Consider the following 17476-nt stretch of genomic DNA (forward strand, 5'->3'; position numbering starts at 1 on the left):
CCGAAACTCAGAAAAAAACAAAGCAACTAGGGGCCACATCATAAGCATGCATTCATAGGAAGTATGACACCAAAAAACACAAATACAGCGACGCAAAAATGCATAGCGAACAAAACTGGTTCCAAAACAAGAATAAATCGGGTGCTGATTTTAACCCACTGTCGAGACTTTATCCCCAGTTAACCCAGGGCAAACTCCACTCATTTTGTCTTTTGAACAATGAGACATTATCCATTATCCACAGGCTGCAGAGCAGGCAAAAGCAAGCCCTGCTTTAGTGGCAAAGGATCCCTCCACCTCAACAAAAAAGAAAGAAGAAGAAGACTTGGCCAAAGGTAAGGAGGCGTATAGCTGATTATCAGAACAAAGGAATGCTTATTTAAATGTTCAAACCTCTGAAGTCAATGCAGAAATGTGAGGTGTTATCCTTAAAAAACATTCACAGCATCCCTTTAAGTTCTGTATTTGCATTGCATTGATCACTGTTTGAACTGGACTTAATGCATTGCAGATGTTCAGGAATATTAAAGGACTTTCAAGGGCAAACCCGTGATTTCACATCTCTGTCTGTTGTCTGTTCAGCTATCGAGCTGTCACTGAAGGAGCAGCGCCCGCAGTCGCAGACGTCGCTGTCGAGCCTCTACCCAAACACCTCCGGCCTGCTCTCCTCACACAAGTCCGACGGCAGGAAAGTCCGCGCCATCTACGACTTTGAGGCCGCTGAGGACAACGAGCTCACCTTCAAGTCAGGAGAAATCATCACCATCCTGGACGACAGGTGAATTATAACACGCACTGATATCACAAGCGGTGTAAACATCACTGAGAGGATTGAGGGCTAGGAGGAGTTCTCTGAAAACCGTACAAAACTCTTATCTAATCTGTTGAATATTTAATATGACAAATGAATGCAGCACTGTGAAGACACGAATCAGATAAAATCAGATTTAAAAAAAATTCAATCTGAACTTTTAATTGTTTTATTCCAGTGACCCCAACTGGTGGAAAGGGGAAACGTACCAGGGAGTGGGTTTGTTCCCCTCTAACTTTGTCACTGCTGACCTTACCGCTGAGCCTGAGATGAGTGAGTACACACACACACACACACACACACACACACACACACACACACACACACACACACACACACACACACCACACACACACACACACACACACACACACACACACACACACAATCAATTTATATCATCTTCAGTTCTATGATAGCACTTTTGAGTCCATTAGCAATATTGCTTTATTGATCTTGTAGTGGGAAATAGTTTATCTCTAGCACACTACTGGTAAAATAGCAAAGAACAATAGCTACAGAGAGTGATCAGGTGGTGTGTGTGATGCAGTAAAACACTGTCTGCATTTCTGGGAAGTCAAACCAGTGTTGCTCTGATTACATTTTAGACACAATTCCTGTTGGAGCAACATTTTTGAGTCTGATTCTGATGCAACAACTCTCAGTGTGTGCCATTTGACACAGAATCCGATTTTCTTTTCCACATGCTGAACTGTTAGTAGCCTCTTCACATGCTGCTTTTATGTTCTTGGCTTTGTCTGGTCGTATGACGCATGTTCTGCATTTTAAACCTCCTTCATTCTTGCCAAAATGGATTCCAATGTGTGTGGCAACAAAACAGTTTATTGTCTGCCATCAATTTTTGCAAAACTAAAATGATCTCGCCTATACTGCGTCCTGTCAGATGTTTGAGCATTATATATGTATACATAAAAAAGAGCTGGTCATCAAGCATAATACAACGTGTTTTTCTAGCTGTTTAGTTGACGTCTGGTAGGAGTTTTTCACGCATTTAATTACATCCAAGTGTTTGTTGCGTTTCACATTTTTGTAGTCATTGCTTGTTGCTTGTCTATCCTTTGTGTGTCGTACCACATGTGTTCATTCTTCTACACTGCCCTGCCAAAAAAAAAGTCACAAGCCTGCGGGGGGCAGTGCTATGATCTGGGGTTGCTGCAGTTAGTCTGGTCTAGGTTCAGCAACGTTATGTGCCCAAAGAATGAGGTCAGCTGACTACCTGAATATACTGAATGACCAGGTTATTCCATCAATGGATTTTTTCTTCCCTGATGGCACGGGCATGCTCCAAGATGACAATGCCAGGATCCATCGGGCAGAGTGGTTCAGGGTGCATGAGACATCATTTTCACACATGGATCGGCCACCACAGAGTCCATACCTGAACCCGATTGAGAATCTTTGCTGGAGAAGACTTTGCGCAGTGGTCAGAATCTCCCGTCATCAATACAAGGTCTTGGCGAAAAATGAATGCAACTCTGGACAGAAATAAATGTTGTGACGTTGCAGAAGCTTGTGGAAACGATGCCACAGCGAATGCGTGCCGTAATCAAAGCTAAAGGCGGTCCAACGAATATTGGAGTGTGTGAACTTTTTTTTGGCCAGGCAGTTTTTGCAACCATGATCCCATCTGATGAGCATTTTTGTGTTGTGTGGTGCTACCTCTTGTTATAGCACTGTTGAACATGACATTTTGGGACAATTTATCCATAGCAGTGATCCAATTTTAGCTTCTCTTTTCCTCTGATAGTTGGGACAATCTTTTGCGCCGGTATTCGACAGTAACTGATTGTCCAGTCAGTGCATCCTGACCTCTTATGAAAGTGTTACTGATGCTACTGTTGCTTTTTTGCTGCTGCTGTTTTCGCTGTTACATGGAAATCTACAGTGAAGACGGAGAAGAAAACCGTCCAGTTCAGTGAGGACATCCAGGTGGAGACCATAGAGCCTGAGCAGGAGCCTGTTTTTATAGATGAGGTGAGTGTGTGACACATTCTGCTCACTTAGCTTTTCTAGCATCAAAATAAGATAGCAAAAACTCCGGCTGGAAAAAATCACAGACTAGCATAGACTACTCATGGCATAAAAGGGTCATCCGAGGAACTTTTATTGAAATCTTTCAGGACAAAATGGACCAGCTGCTGCAGATGATCCAGAGTGCAGATCCCACAGACAACCAGTCAGACAGCGTGGAGCTACTACAGCTGGAAGGTAAACTGAATTTAGGAATGTTAAAAGGGAATGCAACCGAGGCAAATATGCATATCAGGTTGCAGAAGCTAATCTGGTACTGGTACCTAAGGTTTTTTTTAATCTGGCAACTACTTTTCTATTTTTCCTCAGGTGCCTGTAATCAAATGGGACCGCTCATTGACCAGAAATTGGACGATATAGACAGGTACACAGTGCAGAAGTGACATAGTGTTGAAGAAAAGTCAAACGTGTAACACTGAACTATGTAGATGATGCATTTGATGAATATTCAGTTGATGTATTTTTCTTGTGTGTGGGTTGGATCATCAGGAAGCACTCGGAGCTGTCGGAGCTGAATGTGAAGGTGATGGAGGCTCTGTCTCTGTACGCCAAGATAATGAATGATGATCCAGTTTACGCCATGTACGCCAAGCTCCAGAGCCAGCAGTACTACATGCAGCAGCCGGGCAACGCAGCGCAGCAGGTACAGTCACTCACACATCACGCTACCAACCAGCAGAGTTTCCATGTTACTGGTTTTAAATGGTTTCAATTTTAGACTTACTGTTCTATTAACATCCACCACAGGTGTACCCAGGTCAGCCTGCATCAGGTTCTTATGCCATGAGCGGCACCGCAGTGCAGGGTTACACTGTTCCTATGGAGCAGCTCCCAGCGGGCCCCCCTATACCTGGACAACAGGCCCCCAGGTGAGCTTACATCCTCCTCAATCTGTATTACTAATCACAAAACATTTCTAATTACTTAATTTGATATGCCAATGTGTCTGTAATCTGTGAACTGTTTATTAAAAGCATTTCATTTGAGTGTGTATGCCCTGTAACCATGTCAAAAACACACACATTATGAATTGTACTTTTCACCTGCTAATGATTACAACTTACTGTGGTGTCAAATGTAATGTTGCTTCACTCTTTTCCTTAGTGACGTTCATATGTACATGGGCCAGCCGCCAGTCTACACTGCAGCTCCAGGCAGCATGGCCCCGACAGACATGCAGTCCTACCAGAACCCAACGGGGGCCCCGGGCCCCGGCATGACACAGACACCAAACTACAGCCACGCCTCCGGCCCGAGCATAGCACCTTCCTCAGAGAAAGCTCTGCTATAGGGCCCCTTAGATCCCTGTTAACCTCACGCGCAAACACATGCACCACACCTGATCAAATAGCAGTCGTGCATCATCTCTTATATTATACTCGGATTTGTTTTAGCAGGGAACACAAGGTGGGTGAAATAATTTAAAAGGAGTAGACTAAACCTATCATGTGGCACTCTGTCTTGTTTTATCTGGCAGGTAATATACTGTTACACTTCTCACTCCAGGTTTAGGAGTGATCATAGAAACACACTTTGTGTTCTTTTATTATTGATGTTTCTACATTTTCACTCTTCCTCTGTCTTTACATGACCCGGAGTGAAGACACAGAGGAGCCTTCAGTTGCACTTTTATCTTCAGTCGCACTTTTTTTTAGGATTTGATCATCACTCAAGCCCGATCACTTCTAAATCTAGACCTGATATCAATGCATTCTCCATTTTTATATATATAAAAAAAGACCTGCATCTATTGCTTCCTTTTAATCAATAGGACTCTGGAAACATTGCAGTTATGCTTCATTTTATGGGTTGGAACATATTCGATACCAATTGAAGGGGATGTGAATAAAAACAATCATTAAGTTACCTAAAATGAACAGCTTTATTTAAACTAAAGTAAATATGAACTCATTAGTCATATATCATTAAAGACTTTATTCTTCAACATATTTTTGGATGTTCAGCAGACCTGCGAACTTATTTCAAAACTTTGTAGGAAAAGCTAGCATTTATTTTATTTGGAAGTGAATTGATGATACTTACAGTATTTTACCTTTAATTTAGGATGAAAGTCCACAGTTCGTTAGCAGGAAAAACAAAAATGTGCTGAGAGAAAGTGTTCCTATAGCCGCTTCAAACCAAAAGACAAGATATTTCTGCGATTACTATTTGATCAAGTGTGAAATACACACAGGCATTCCTTCTCACCACCTTTGAAGATGCACTCTGGAGCTACACACACACTACAGGCAGGTGTACAGCATCACACACACACACACACACACACACACACAGTTGCACCAGGTGGTCCATACTTCCTCAGCAGTGTTATAATTTAACGTCACACACACTAAGTAACATGCCACAGCCTTCTCACACACTTAAAGCCCCTGCAGTGCTAATCGTGTCACAGAAAAAAAAGGGGCGTCGACTTACTTTCACTTCTTTTTCCAGAAAAAGGACTTTTAGGCGATGCTAAAAACGTTAGGTTGCTTTATTCTGTATATGTTGTCAACTTGTAGAAGTATTGAAAACTGAAGCCACTTTGTTATTTTGGAGGGAAAAAGAAACCGGAGGAATTTAAGCATGCACATGACTCCTGTATATACTGTACCACACTCGTAGTGACGCCACATGATGAGTTCATGGTCGGTCCGGATGTTAGCATAGCCCCGAGTGAATCTCTCAGCCTTTAAGGTGAACTCTGCAGTCACGATCTCCCCGCTAAACTAAAGGTGTAAAAGCCAAAGAGAACAAACCGCAGAAAAAAAAGTAAGATATTTGCTCCTTTTTGTTTTTTCTTAACATAATTCACCCCTTTCATCAAGCTGCAGAGTTTTCCTTTTGAAATGAGCAGCTCCACATCCGTGTTGTAGGGTTTGCTCCATCTCCACTCGGGCGCTATGCTAACAGATTCGGCTACTAAGGGGCGACCTCTCCGAACAGCCCCAGTGTCTTTAAAGCATCTCTTTAGTCAGTGTTAAAAAAAAATGAATACGATGTTTTTTTTTTGTAGTGCATTTTAATTTATGTTTCGATTATTGTTATGCTGTTTTAAATGAAAAAGCATTGCAGGATGTATGTATTCAGAGAAAAAGCGGAGTATGTGATATTCTGCCTAACTTAGTTGTATATTTAAATCGCTCACATGAGAACATGGACATTTCTCTCGGTGTTTGATACATGATTCTTGTACTGTAGGGTCAAATGGTAATGTGGAAAAAAAAACTAAACTGATCGTACCTCCCCCATTGCATTTCAAACCCTCTCTCGAAGCTGTCTAACACTAAAACAAATTCTACCTGAAAGAGAACCGAAATAAGGATTTATGATTCTGGAAAGCACAGTCAACATGTCTTTCTCTCAGTTACAGTGACACTTATTGATTTAATGTTGTTGTCATACCAATTTTCTTCTTTGGCTTTACCTCTTTAAAGTCTTTGGGAAGTTTTTAAAACACTGACTGGATAGCAAGAAGTTGAAGAAACAGGAATATTATTTATCTGGTGTTTAATATTGAATGATGCTACATGAAGGAACTATGATACAATGAACTACATTATGTGTAATGATCTGAGATGTGTTTCATTTCAATTTCTCTTGATATACTTTGCTTCAAATTGTGCTCCTCCTGTGCCACGTTAAGAATATAAAACAACCCCCAAATTAAGCTTTGGTACCTGGGACTAAGAGGCCATTTAATTCTCCAGAACTTTTCAGATTGTAGCATTCCTAAAGTTGATTTGAAAGACAAGGTATCTTTCTTTTGCTGCCTTCAACTAAAGAGTGGAGTTCATCTGTTGAGTCAAAGAGGGTATTCTGGGACAGGAGCCAGTAGTTCCCCTTATAATATCCAAATCTAACATGTTGTTGCACTGCAGCCCCGGTGTGACTCGCACAGGATTGAGATGCCGCCTGTTTTTAAGTTTTAAACACCCTTAATGTAAAGGTTCTGTCTAATCTTGTATCCTGCTGTTTGTATGTATTCTTTTAACCATACTTATTAATTGGTATTCACAATAAAACCAGGCCAAATGTACAGAATTATATGAACAGCCTTGTTCTCTTGTTTTTAGAGCACTTTGTGGATACATTTAGTGTGTTTTTATTTTTGTTTGATTTGCTTCTTAAACTGTTTCACTGGTGAGACATTTTACAGGAGAAAATTCTATATCAGGTTGTTCATAACACAACATGAACACTGTTTTTTTTTTAAAGTAAGAACGGCTTTCATCATGTCAACGGAGATTTCTGCGTTAGTGAGCATTTTTGTTGTGGCTTTTCTAACTTGTGTTAAGTAGGCAATCCAGGAAAAAAGTTGTCACCACCATCAGTTGTGCAACCTCAGATCAAATCTTGACCGTTTTGGAGTGGTATGTTCATGGTGCAAGACTGATGTTAAATACACAGTTACTTTTTAAGGTATATGTATTTGAAACTAGTGCAGTAAAACACAACAGTCACACACCTTTTTGTTGAACGTGTTTAAGTGAAGTGTTAAGAGATCCTTTTTAGGGGATTTTTAAATATGTCCTCTGTATTGCCACTAGATGGAAGTGTGTGTGTGTGTGTGTGTGTGTGTGTGTGTCAAAAGAGGCAAGTCAGCTTTGTCCTCCAAAGACAATGTCCCTGATTTTGAAAGTGGCATTTTTAAGTGGAATAATTTAAAAAGTCACATAAGAGTTTTATGCAGCTCTCTAAAAGTGTTTTGTCTTCATACTTTTATTCCTAAAACACCGTCAAACAGACCTTGAGTCTCAATGTAACTTTTTCCAGAATTTATGTACAATCTCCTTGAAATTATGGGATGGAATGACTCTTCTTTGTGAGCCCATAAAAAGGCGAGCGTGACCACCTCATTACCTCGGCAGTAAAAAGAATACAGCCTCCAGTGCAGTGTAAGCAGTGTCAGTGTGCAGAGTCCAACGGCTCCCCCGGCTCGTTTTGTGGGAGATGATTGTCGAAGTCTTTTCAGACCAGCGACTGGTTTTCAGAGACGATGCCCTCGGGGAAGACGCTGAAGTTCATCCTGTACGAGGTGCTGCAGTTTGCGGCCCTCATCATACCAGTGTTTGTGATAATGGAGAGGTTTGCCAGCCTCATACGTGATGTGAGAGGAGGGGATCTGACTGCCTACTGGCTGGTGGTGGCCGCCTCTGTCGCCTACGTGACCTCTGTGACCCTGCTGGTGTGGGTGCCTCTGAAATATCTCATCCTGAAGAGGAGGAGGTTTATCACGGAGATCACACAGTGGTGAGTACAGCCATTGGGAAGTGGTTTAATCAAAGCCACTGTGATTTGGTTTATACATGTACCAGTCAGAATCAGAATGGCTAGGAGCTACAGTTACGTCCTCCATTCAGAAGTAGAATCGCTAATCTAAATATCAAACGTAAAAGTGCCCATGGTGCAAAATGATTGCTGTTTTTATGTGGAGCTAATCTTAACTACTGTGTTGTTGCTCAATCATTAACAAAGTATCATATGTTGTACGTTTTGATTTCATTTTTTCTGAATCATTAACAATGGAAAACATCCCTACTAAGATAAATACACTCACAGGGTTTGAGTGCTACAGGTGTAACTTGGTCTGTTATGATCACTAGTTTACGGTGGCTAATGCTAGCCTAATTTAGCTAGATATTGCTTTCTTAGTGATTCCACTGAGTTTTTAGGCATTGTGGCTTTAACATCATCCCATTATTGTAACTTGTGGCATTTTCTATCAAAAATACCATTGGTACGCTTTATTTTACAAAGCAACTAGATAGATTTCAGGAGTAAAAAGTACAATATTTGCTTCCTAATGATGTGGAATTCTAGTATGAGGTGGCACACAATGCACTAGTATCTAACAATTGTACTCATGTACATTTATTGTACTATTTCCCTTTAATATAACTACATAAGCCGGACAATGACACTAAGGAATGCAGTTTATACATTGAGAAAAGGACCAGCACTTTCAACAATTTGTCATTACAGCAGGGTAACTGTTATTCAGATGTGAACTAAAATCAACTCGTTTCGTCTTTCAGGAGGCCGACAGCGCTGGCGTATCTCATCCTGTGCACCTTCCCGTGCTTTGCCATATTAATCGCCAGCTCCAAGGTAGAGGCATGCAGACTGATGGTTCTTGTCACGGAGAAGCACCTGTTGATGTTTTGTTCTGTCACGCTCCGACGGGGTCCTTGAACAGCCATATTTGTTGTAAACAGTCCATTTGTGGCACGAGGAGGTTTTATGACCCCCCCTTGTGTATGTGCTTGGAGAACTATTATTATTCACTGAGTGATGGTCGACGCGGCCCACTGCACCACAGAGAAAGAAAAAGATTGCTTGTCACCAATTCTTCTTCCCAAGTACCCTGAGATTTGGCCTCTGGGAGTCCAAATGTTTTCTCCCTGTGTACTTTGGCACATTTATATGGAAACCACAGAGGAAATGTGTCCACTGTCACATGACTGCACTTTGCGTCTGGGGTATTCAGTAACCCACACTGAACATAACAGGTTGGCCATTAACCCAAACTTAAATACCATCCTCCAAGGAATTTTTACACATATGTGACACGTTTTCTTTTATTCCTTGATAATCCTCCTTGGCAATGATATAAATAAGATCATTAGGCTACACAAAGACCTGTCAGACACATCATCCATTAAATAACACCATCTAATATTTCTTCATCTTGTCTTAAGGGATTTTAAAGCAGCATTTTATTTCAATAATGATGGGGTGATAAAACTGGATGGCTTCATAAAACTTGGCTCTTCTCTCTCAGTTTGGGCCAAATGCCATAATGAATGGTTTCGATTCAGCTTCATCCCTCATGATTCATAAGTGGCACATCAGTTCTCTGTACTATTGAATTTACTCTGTTTTTGGTTGTACTGTAGGTGCAAGTGGACAGAGGGCTCAGGCTTGACCACTTTACTGAGTTGCCTGTTTCCTTGGTGCTTTTCTCCCTCATCTGTGTGGACATCATAGAGAGGATCCGCCCCTGCAAGCTCATGGGATCAAGTGAGTTTTTGGTATAGTTAAAAGCGTAATAATGTTTATGCATTTGAAGTGTTTGGGTTTTATGTTGCGTGAGATCAATTGGATTAAAGTCTTTGATCCTGTAGATATTTTGACCTGGCAAGGTAGGAAAAGCGCAAAAGTGTAGATAATGAAATGTTTTAGCTGCTTTAAGAAATGGTTTGATGTTGGGTTTAACCTAACCATAGTCAGGGAGGGTATTACCTACAGAAGATGGCGACGGGGAACTAAAGCCGTTATCTGTGCTCTCTTCAAAGCCATCAAACTCCTTGAGAAAAATGTGTAACAGTAACTCGCAGCATGCCGAAGTTGCTTGTCAACCGCTGCCTGCATCAGTTTGTGTTATGAGTGACTGCAGTGTTTTACTGACTATGGATAAGAACCTTATAGAACCCCTCTTCAAACAATACTAACTATCGCGGTGTTTGTAATGTGTGCTTTTCCTGCCTTGACTTGTAAATCCGGGGTCATTACTCTAAACTGATCCAGTTATTGTCGTACCAACACAGGATCAGTTTCTTATTATTCTTTTGTCAGTCAGTCTTTTGTAGTCATTAACATTGCCGTTGGCTACTGCCACAGGCCCTCTGAGGTCCTCAGGTGTCCCCAAGATGTCTGCAAAGAGCCCTGTCTCAGAATGCAGTTCACTGTTTAACGCCTTAATAAAATGCCCGTCTGTTATATGACCTTTAAGAAACGTGTTTGGGGACACTGTAGTTCAGACACTTCTTGGCCCATGTGCTGGGGCTGGGTCCCTGTGCAGAGGATCCTGTTTTGAATCCAACCTCGTACCATTTGGGATGTGTCTTCCCCTCTGTCTCCCCCTCCTCAAAAAATTGTGTTAGACAAATGATGTGTTTAATCTGCATATGGTGTGGGTCGGTCCAAAGCTAAACGTTCCTTTTCCAGCCGGGATAGATGGTAACTGTATGTACCACAGCACTTTGAAACTACTTTGAAAAAAATCTACCCCCTTAAAACAAATACTTTTCAACACTGCTCTCTTTTTAATAATGTTTGTGTTTCAGTGTATCCACGACCTACAACTTTTACAGTTTAATTTCTTGTCACCCGCAACAGACAGCATAGATTCTGACCTTGACATGCCCGGCCCGGTCCTCACCCACCTGGAGCAGGTGACCACCGTCACAGGCCAGCTGCACGCTGACGATGATGAAGGCCAGAACGGTGTGACCCCAGAGGTCAGGAACGGCGGTGCCTCAGGCAGATGGTCTGACCTCCCTGGCTCACCCAGCCGACCGACACGCAGCACGGCCTACCTGTACTCCTCCTCCTCACGCCAAAGGTCCTACTCTGGTCCTCTGGGATTCCTGTGGCGCAGGGACATGAGGTCAGAGGTGTTGGTGGATAGTTTCTTGTTCTGGTTTGACACGGTGGAGATGGTGAGAGTGGCAGGAGAGCCGTTGATCTGCTTCTCAGCCTGGGTGTTCCCCATCTACATCCTGGCCTTCATGTCCACTCTCCGCATGATCATCACTCCTCAAAACCCTCTGTTGTGTTCTGCGGGAGTCGCTCTGCAGGACTTTCCTTTCTTCGTCATTCGAGTCGCTCTCGTTGTCGTGTTCGGTTATGTCACTCCCGTGTTGTACGCGTTGAAAAATGTGCTGGTGAGCCTGACTTTTATCTACTTTACATTCCTGACTAAGCTGAGGATTTTCAAGAGGCAGAGCATGTTTTGAGGAGGAGAGGCACAGTCTGTTGTTAATGAGAGGTCCGCTCTGATTGTGGATGAATAGTTGGTGTATTTATGTGGGGGGAGCAGCAACAGAGGAACATGCAGCTGGTGCTGAGGATCAAGACGAACATGCTTTGAATTGTAATGGCTGCAAATATATGATACATTTTTATCAAGAGAAAAGTAATCCGTTATTTAAAACATAAAAGGTTGTGTAGGTTTGAGTGTACAGTAAGGCATTTGTCATTTGACATTGAATCCAAAGTATTTATTGTTTTTAATTTTAAGTTTACCTGCATCTTTTTGAAATCTATTTGTTAGCACACTAACAAAACACAAAAGTGATGACATTTTTTTTTTTTTAGCTTTTTCAAACAACCCGAACTTTGTGAAATAAATATCCTTTGTTTTCAGACGTGTCAATGTTTTCCCCATATTTTAATAGCAAACCTTTAATCTGAATTCACCTATTATTTCCTGTAATTGATTTAAGATGTCAATGGACTTTGGAATACCAAAAGTTAGCTAATTTATGTTTTTGTCAAGTTTTTTTATTTATAACAAAATACTCTGTCCCGTTTTAGACAATTGTTAAAGACATCGTGTTTTAAAGATGCTGTGTTTGAAAGATGCTGTGTTTTAAAGACGCTGTGTTTTTTTCAGCTTCTACTGAATACAAACTGGGTACCGTAATAAAGGGTAAAGGGTTAGTGCAAACTACAATATTTTTCCACAATTTCCCTCTTTATTACACAAGGTTTTTTGCTCTTGACAAAACAAAATAATCTCGACACAGAATACACACCTGTGCCCTGAGGTTGGGGACCTTGTAAGTTTAGGACACATACCGCTTCTCCATAGGATAAAAATCGATCACAAACTTGGCATTTATTTGCAGTAAACTTTCTTTTAAACCGTTCCAAAGTTCTTTTTGTAGGACTATCCATAACCGTTGTGGTTCTCTTTTGAGGTTTTCCTTTTATCTGTCACCCATGCCCTATTAGTAAGTAATCATTCCTCTACATTACCAATAATCTGTGTTCACATTAGAGAACACAGTGTATATATTATCTCTTCTTCTCTAATGATTTCAGCTTCCTCACCATCGTTCGCCTCTGTGACAGAACCAGCTCATTTTCCTTGTGTCTTTTATCTCACTTGCTTCGTCCTTGGCTGTTGAGAATCAGCATCTTGCCCTCGTCTCTTGCCTTTGCTGCCGGCCCTGTGGTGCTTTATGTGTTTTCATGGCAGTATAACTCACTGAATTGTAACCTTGGGCGTTTGTCTGTGTGTGTGGCTGTTTCAAAACAGAATGCCAACGTGACACCGCAGAGATATGCTGATGTATAATCGCCAGTCCTCCACCAGGGCATTTCTGACAGAAATACATCCCATGGAGTGCTTGGTCTTTGTCTTCTCTGATGGATGATCCGGGGCGAGGGGACCAACTGTTTAAGGGAGTGTCTAATTGGTGGCGGTTGTGTACCCCCCCAACACACATAAAGGTACAACATTAAGGATTTAGAAATAAAGGGTCCTCTGCACCTGCTGTGTTCTGGTGAATGCCTTTGCCACACTGAATAGGAAGATGTGTTTAAATGCTTTATCAATGATGTACACGCAGAGCGATGGGACACTATAATACAGAGGGAGGGGCAGAACTAGCCTGCTTTCATTTACTGAAGACTAAAATTAACTTCCCTTAATTTCCCCACAGTCGTGATCATCCTCCTCCTTAATGATTCATAATATAATCGTCAAGAAAGCATTAGTGCAGCTTCAGTTATTGTGGCCATTTTTTACCCATGATGGCAGTCCAGAGAGCTCTTCTGTTATTCCTGTGACACAGAATGAATGCTGCGAATGATCAGAGGGAAAAAGCAACAGCCTGTATCTTCATCTGAGTCTATTTCACATTCAACATAAAGCATTCTGAGGAGGCTTTCATTTCCTAGTTCCTTTTTTGGTCATATAAATTAACTTTTCCTGCATTCTTAGAGAAGCTTTGCATTAATTCATCCGGTTTTCACTTCATATCCAGCCTGCAAAGAAACTGAAATGTACATTGTCATTATGTTTTCCTGCTGATGATAGCATTTTGCACAATGCCTCACTGTGCAGAGCTTCAAAGGGACTCTTCTTTGCCTGAAAAGATCACATTTATTCTTTAGAAAAAGATCCAGAAACTCATCTGTACTTTAGAAAAAAAAAGTTGTTATCTTTTGGAAACACGTTGAAATATATTGACTCATTTTCTCCACTTGTGCCAAGAGGTTTTGGGACTCAATTATAGAATTAAATGGTTTGAAAATATGTGGGAGGATTGTCACAGTGTTGGAGCAGAATTTCCCCAGTGCTTCCTCATTCCGCTCTCATGGTAATATAAAAACAATGAGAGAGAGAGCTGGCGGCAGAGGAGGGAAATTAAACAAAATTAGGCAAAAGTGGAGGGACAGTGTGGGCAGAGATGAGGCAAATAAGAAAGACGGGGGGAAGAGAGGACAGATTGAGATATGATGGAGGAGAAGGAGGGGAGATAGTGTGGGGGGGGGGGGGGCTGTTAAGGAGGGATGGAGGCTTTGTAAATCTGAGAGGCTGGAGGCGCATTTGAATTCAGGCTGTGTGTCTCCTGCGCTAGCCGAATGTTACCTGCTCTAGCATGGCAACAGAGAGAGAGGGAGAGCTGTGAGCTTCAGCTGCAGCCTACACACACACACACACACACACACACACACACACACACACACACACACACACACACACACACACACACACACACACACACACACACACACACACGTGCAGTCACAGTAACAGCAGGAGTGCAAAGAGTGACTCAGGTAAGCAGGAACGGTCCTGATGAGAGAGGAAGCAGCGTGCTGGAGTGAGAGATACTGAAGGAGGAGCTAAAGAGCTGGGATTTTTGAGGAGGAGAGACCAGAGGAATCACACAAAAAACGGAAATCTGGACTCCCAGGGTGGGCTTACCAGGGAGGGATAGACAGGGATGCAGACGAGACGGCTGTGGAGTGTGGCTGGAACTCTGATTGGATAAATCTGACAGACTACAGAGCACTGAGACGCACACACATAGAGAAGAAGATGACATTTAGTTTCTGAAGCAAGTCTATTCAGGGGGCTTAAGCCGGGGGAGGCTGGAAGGGAGGTTTTTCTGACAGGGTAAGTCAAAACAGCGAGGTGTGAGGTGTGGTATTCGGAGGGTAAATAAACACAGGATGACAGCTGAACCACCTGTCCTTCTGAGAAGAGGTGAGGACACAGACAAGGAGACTAACTAACCTCAAGCACACACACTTCACATCAGGCTGGTGCACGGGACAGGACTTTGAAGATGCTCTGGATCACCTGAACTCATCTGAGTATACAACTCACGCGAGGGACCCCCTTGTGATCCCCTGAGGGGACCTGAGGACCACAGAGAGTCTTCTTTTTGCGGGAACTCCCTGAATAGGAGGCGATCAGGTGCATCACCTGTGCCATGAGGATCCTGTGTGTGAGCCCAGCCTGAGACCACCCATCGGCCTGTCCCCTCTTCCCCGCAACTGGATGTCTTGATGTATTGCTGTGGGCTGGGACACTGGCGGAGAGTGCAGTCCACCTATGTAAGTGACCATCGCAGCATCTCCATGCAGCATCCACATGTTTTATTTCATCCCATAGCAACAGGGAAGTCTTGTGTCAGAGAGGGGAGGTGATGCATCTTTACAATACACAAGATTGTTGCGTTTTATATATACTGCTGTATGTGGAGTCACTGTATACTTTTGAAACAATGCTGGAGACATTTACATCCATGCATTTGTTTGCATCTGCAGGCTGTAAGCAGATAGAAATGTGACTCTTGCAACCTGTTCACTTCTCTGTGACGGTTTCTCTGTGTGAGTTTTCAGCCGGGCTGCAGTTTATCAGGACAAACAGTGTCATTGTCAAACAGCTTGCAATATCGATCCAGTGCAGGACTTCATGAAGAAATGACCTGAAAGCCAATAAGCTGAACAGGATGGTTTGTTTGAGGCAACAGTTTGATTTCAACACCATGCAATAAAAAACTAAGTCAAGGTGATTTAGGGAAAGCTGCTTTCCTCACTTCACATGGGTGACCTTTCTGAAGGAGCAGGGGAGGACAGACAGGTGCAGCTTTCGCATTACAAGACAGCTTTTAATGTCCTCTCAATGACAGTGTAGCAGGAAGACAGTCTCCTCCACCTGTTTCTCTTTATTTTCTTCTTATCCTTACCTGAACTCCCTCTTCCTCTCCTCTATGTTTGCTGCTTCATCCCTGTAGTTATTGTTGCTTTCCTCGCTCATGCGTCTTTGCAAGTCCTGTTGCAGCGGACACTATAGAGTCTCAGAGCTGTGCATTGTGTGATGGCGCTGACTGCGGAGGAAAGTATCGCAGCCACAGTCCTACATGAAACAGGCTTACTGTCAGCGCTCGGCACTCAATGGGCTGCCAGAGCAAAGCCTCGCAGATTACCACGCACTGCTCTGCTGCATTCAGTGTGTGCCCACCTCAGCAACAAGCCAGGAGAAAGAAACGTACACAATCAAAAAGCCATGCACAGCAAAACACAGTGACATATCAAGATCTGATGACAGCAGTCAGGAAAGTGTCTTTAATTTAAAAAAGAAGCGTTGTTTAGAAGCACCCAGGCTTGAAATGTGCCTAATGTGGTGCATATTACTCATCTGTTATTTTCACATCATTTGTTGACCTACAGTAAGCAGCACTGAATTAAATCATTAAAAGGACGGATCAGTGTAAGCTACAAGGACAATGAATCCCAACGTGAGTTAAAAATGACTCACTTCATTGGGAATTAACAAAACTAAATATATGCTACTGCACAGTGTGTTAGTTTGGGTTTCCAGATTTCCCCCTAAATCTTTGCTGCTTTAAAATAATAGATTTCTGTCTTCGTGCTATTAAAACTATTAAAATCAAGTCACTGCGAAAAGGTTGGGAGCCACTGCGTTGGGATAAATGCTGAAAATGAAGAAACGCATTTAAATCAACAGACTTTATATTTTTTGTGAAATGACAGTTTAGCTTAGAGCAACCATCACACTATGTGGGAATATCTCAGCGCACCAGGTGCCGTTTTCTAGAACTGTCCCTCCAGATGTGGCCTTTGCTGGCAGAGATCACAGCTCGATTACTTCAAGTGCTTGCCTGGCTGGAGGAAGGATCTAAAGACGTCTTTCTGAGCTTTGTTTTATTTCTGCTGTTCTCATAATGTCACTGACTGAGGATGATTCCAAACACAGGTGAAGAGCTCAGTTATTCCCATTATGTAAATCTGATTGAACCAAAACAAGACACCTTTAAGGGGAAAAACTTTTCTGAACCTCACATTTTCATCCACAGGTTTAAAAAATGAGAAGGGTTTGTCTCATTTCTAAGTTTGTCATTTTTAATTAAGGAAAGTCAGATAACATGTTGGATGTATTGCATGTTTGGGAATATCCGCTTTTATTTTGTGTGCCTTTTTCCTTAATCTTGCAGCATATAGGCAGGAGGCAGAAGTGTTCGATAGAAAGAGGAAGAGATGAATGACTAATGGAAGGAAATGTTGCATCTAAACTGGGAACATATCCGTTCACGTTGTGCTTGATTTTGCCCCCTCTTTCATAATGTTTATTTTGGTGTTTAAAGAAATGCTGTATTTTCTTGCAAGAGATCATTTTATGGTTCCTTTGCTGAGAGTTTTTTTTTTACAGTACTACACTGTCTGTTTTTAGTAGGATTTCTACTTCTAGTGACCGTCATATTGTTAAGAGAAATCATTGATATTACGAACATTTCACAGACAGAATCTCAGCGTTGACTCCCGGCTACGATCACCCTATGTGTA

The 17476-nt window shown here is 42.2% G+C and overlaps 3 protein-coding genes across 4 annotated transcripts in view; all 3 read left to right on the plus strand.

Annotated features, from left to right (window-relative positions):
- LOC134865842 (collectin-12-like) overlaps positions 1-6912 on the plus strand; it is a 40182-nt gene extending 33270 nt beyond the window's left edge. The window contains exons 16-24 of the mRNA XM_063885610.1: positions 245-335; positions 583-778; positions 990-1084; positions 2718-2806; positions 2953-3040; positions 3173-3227; positions 3353-3506; positions 3611-3732; positions 3968-6912. Coding sequence (XP_063741680.1) covers positions 245-335; positions 583-778; positions 990-1084; positions 2718-2806; positions 2953-3040; positions 3173-3227; positions 3353-3506; positions 3611-3732; positions 3968-4154 — 1077 coding nt within the window. The 3' untranslated portion in view covers positions 4155-6912. The remainder of the gene's footprint in view (positions 1-244; positions 336-582; positions 779-989; positions 1085-2717; positions 2807-2952; positions 3041-3172; positions 3228-3352; positions 3507-3610; positions 3733-3967) is intronic.
- A 527-nt stretch (positions 6913-7439) lies between these two features.
- Positions 7440-12363, plus strand: tmem236 (transmembrane protein 236). The gene is made up of 4 exons (XM_063886329.1): positions 7440-8116; positions 8902-8974; positions 9763-9886; positions 10985-12363. The coding sequence occupies exons 1-4, from the start codon at positions 7863-7865 to the stop codon at positions 11602-11604; spliced, it is 1071 nt and encodes a 356-aa protein (XP_063742399.1). The 5' UTR covers positions 7440-7862; the 3' UTR covers positions 11605-12363.
- A 2243-nt stretch (positions 12364-14606) lies between these two features.
- Positions 14607-17476, plus strand: part of cacnb2b (calcium channel, voltage-dependent, beta 2b) — a 29504-nt gene continuing 26634 nt past the window's right edge. For both annotated transcript variants that reach the window (XM_063885031.1, XM_063885033.1), the window contains exon 1: positions 14607-15223. In XM_063885031.1, the coding sequence (XP_063741101.1) occupies positions 15176-15223 (48 nt within the window). In that variant the 5' untranslated portion in view covers positions 14607-15175. The remainder of the gene's footprint in view (positions 15224-17476) is intronic.

This window comes from Eleginops maclovinus, chromosome 6 (genome assembly GCF_036324505.1).
Source record: "Eleginops maclovinus isolate JMC-PN-2008 ecotype Puerto Natales chromosome 6, JC_Emac_rtc_rv5, whole genome shotgun sequence".
Lineage (NCBI taxonomy): Eukaryota > Metazoa > Chordata > Actinopteri > Perciformes > Eleginopidae > Eleginops > Eleginops maclovinus.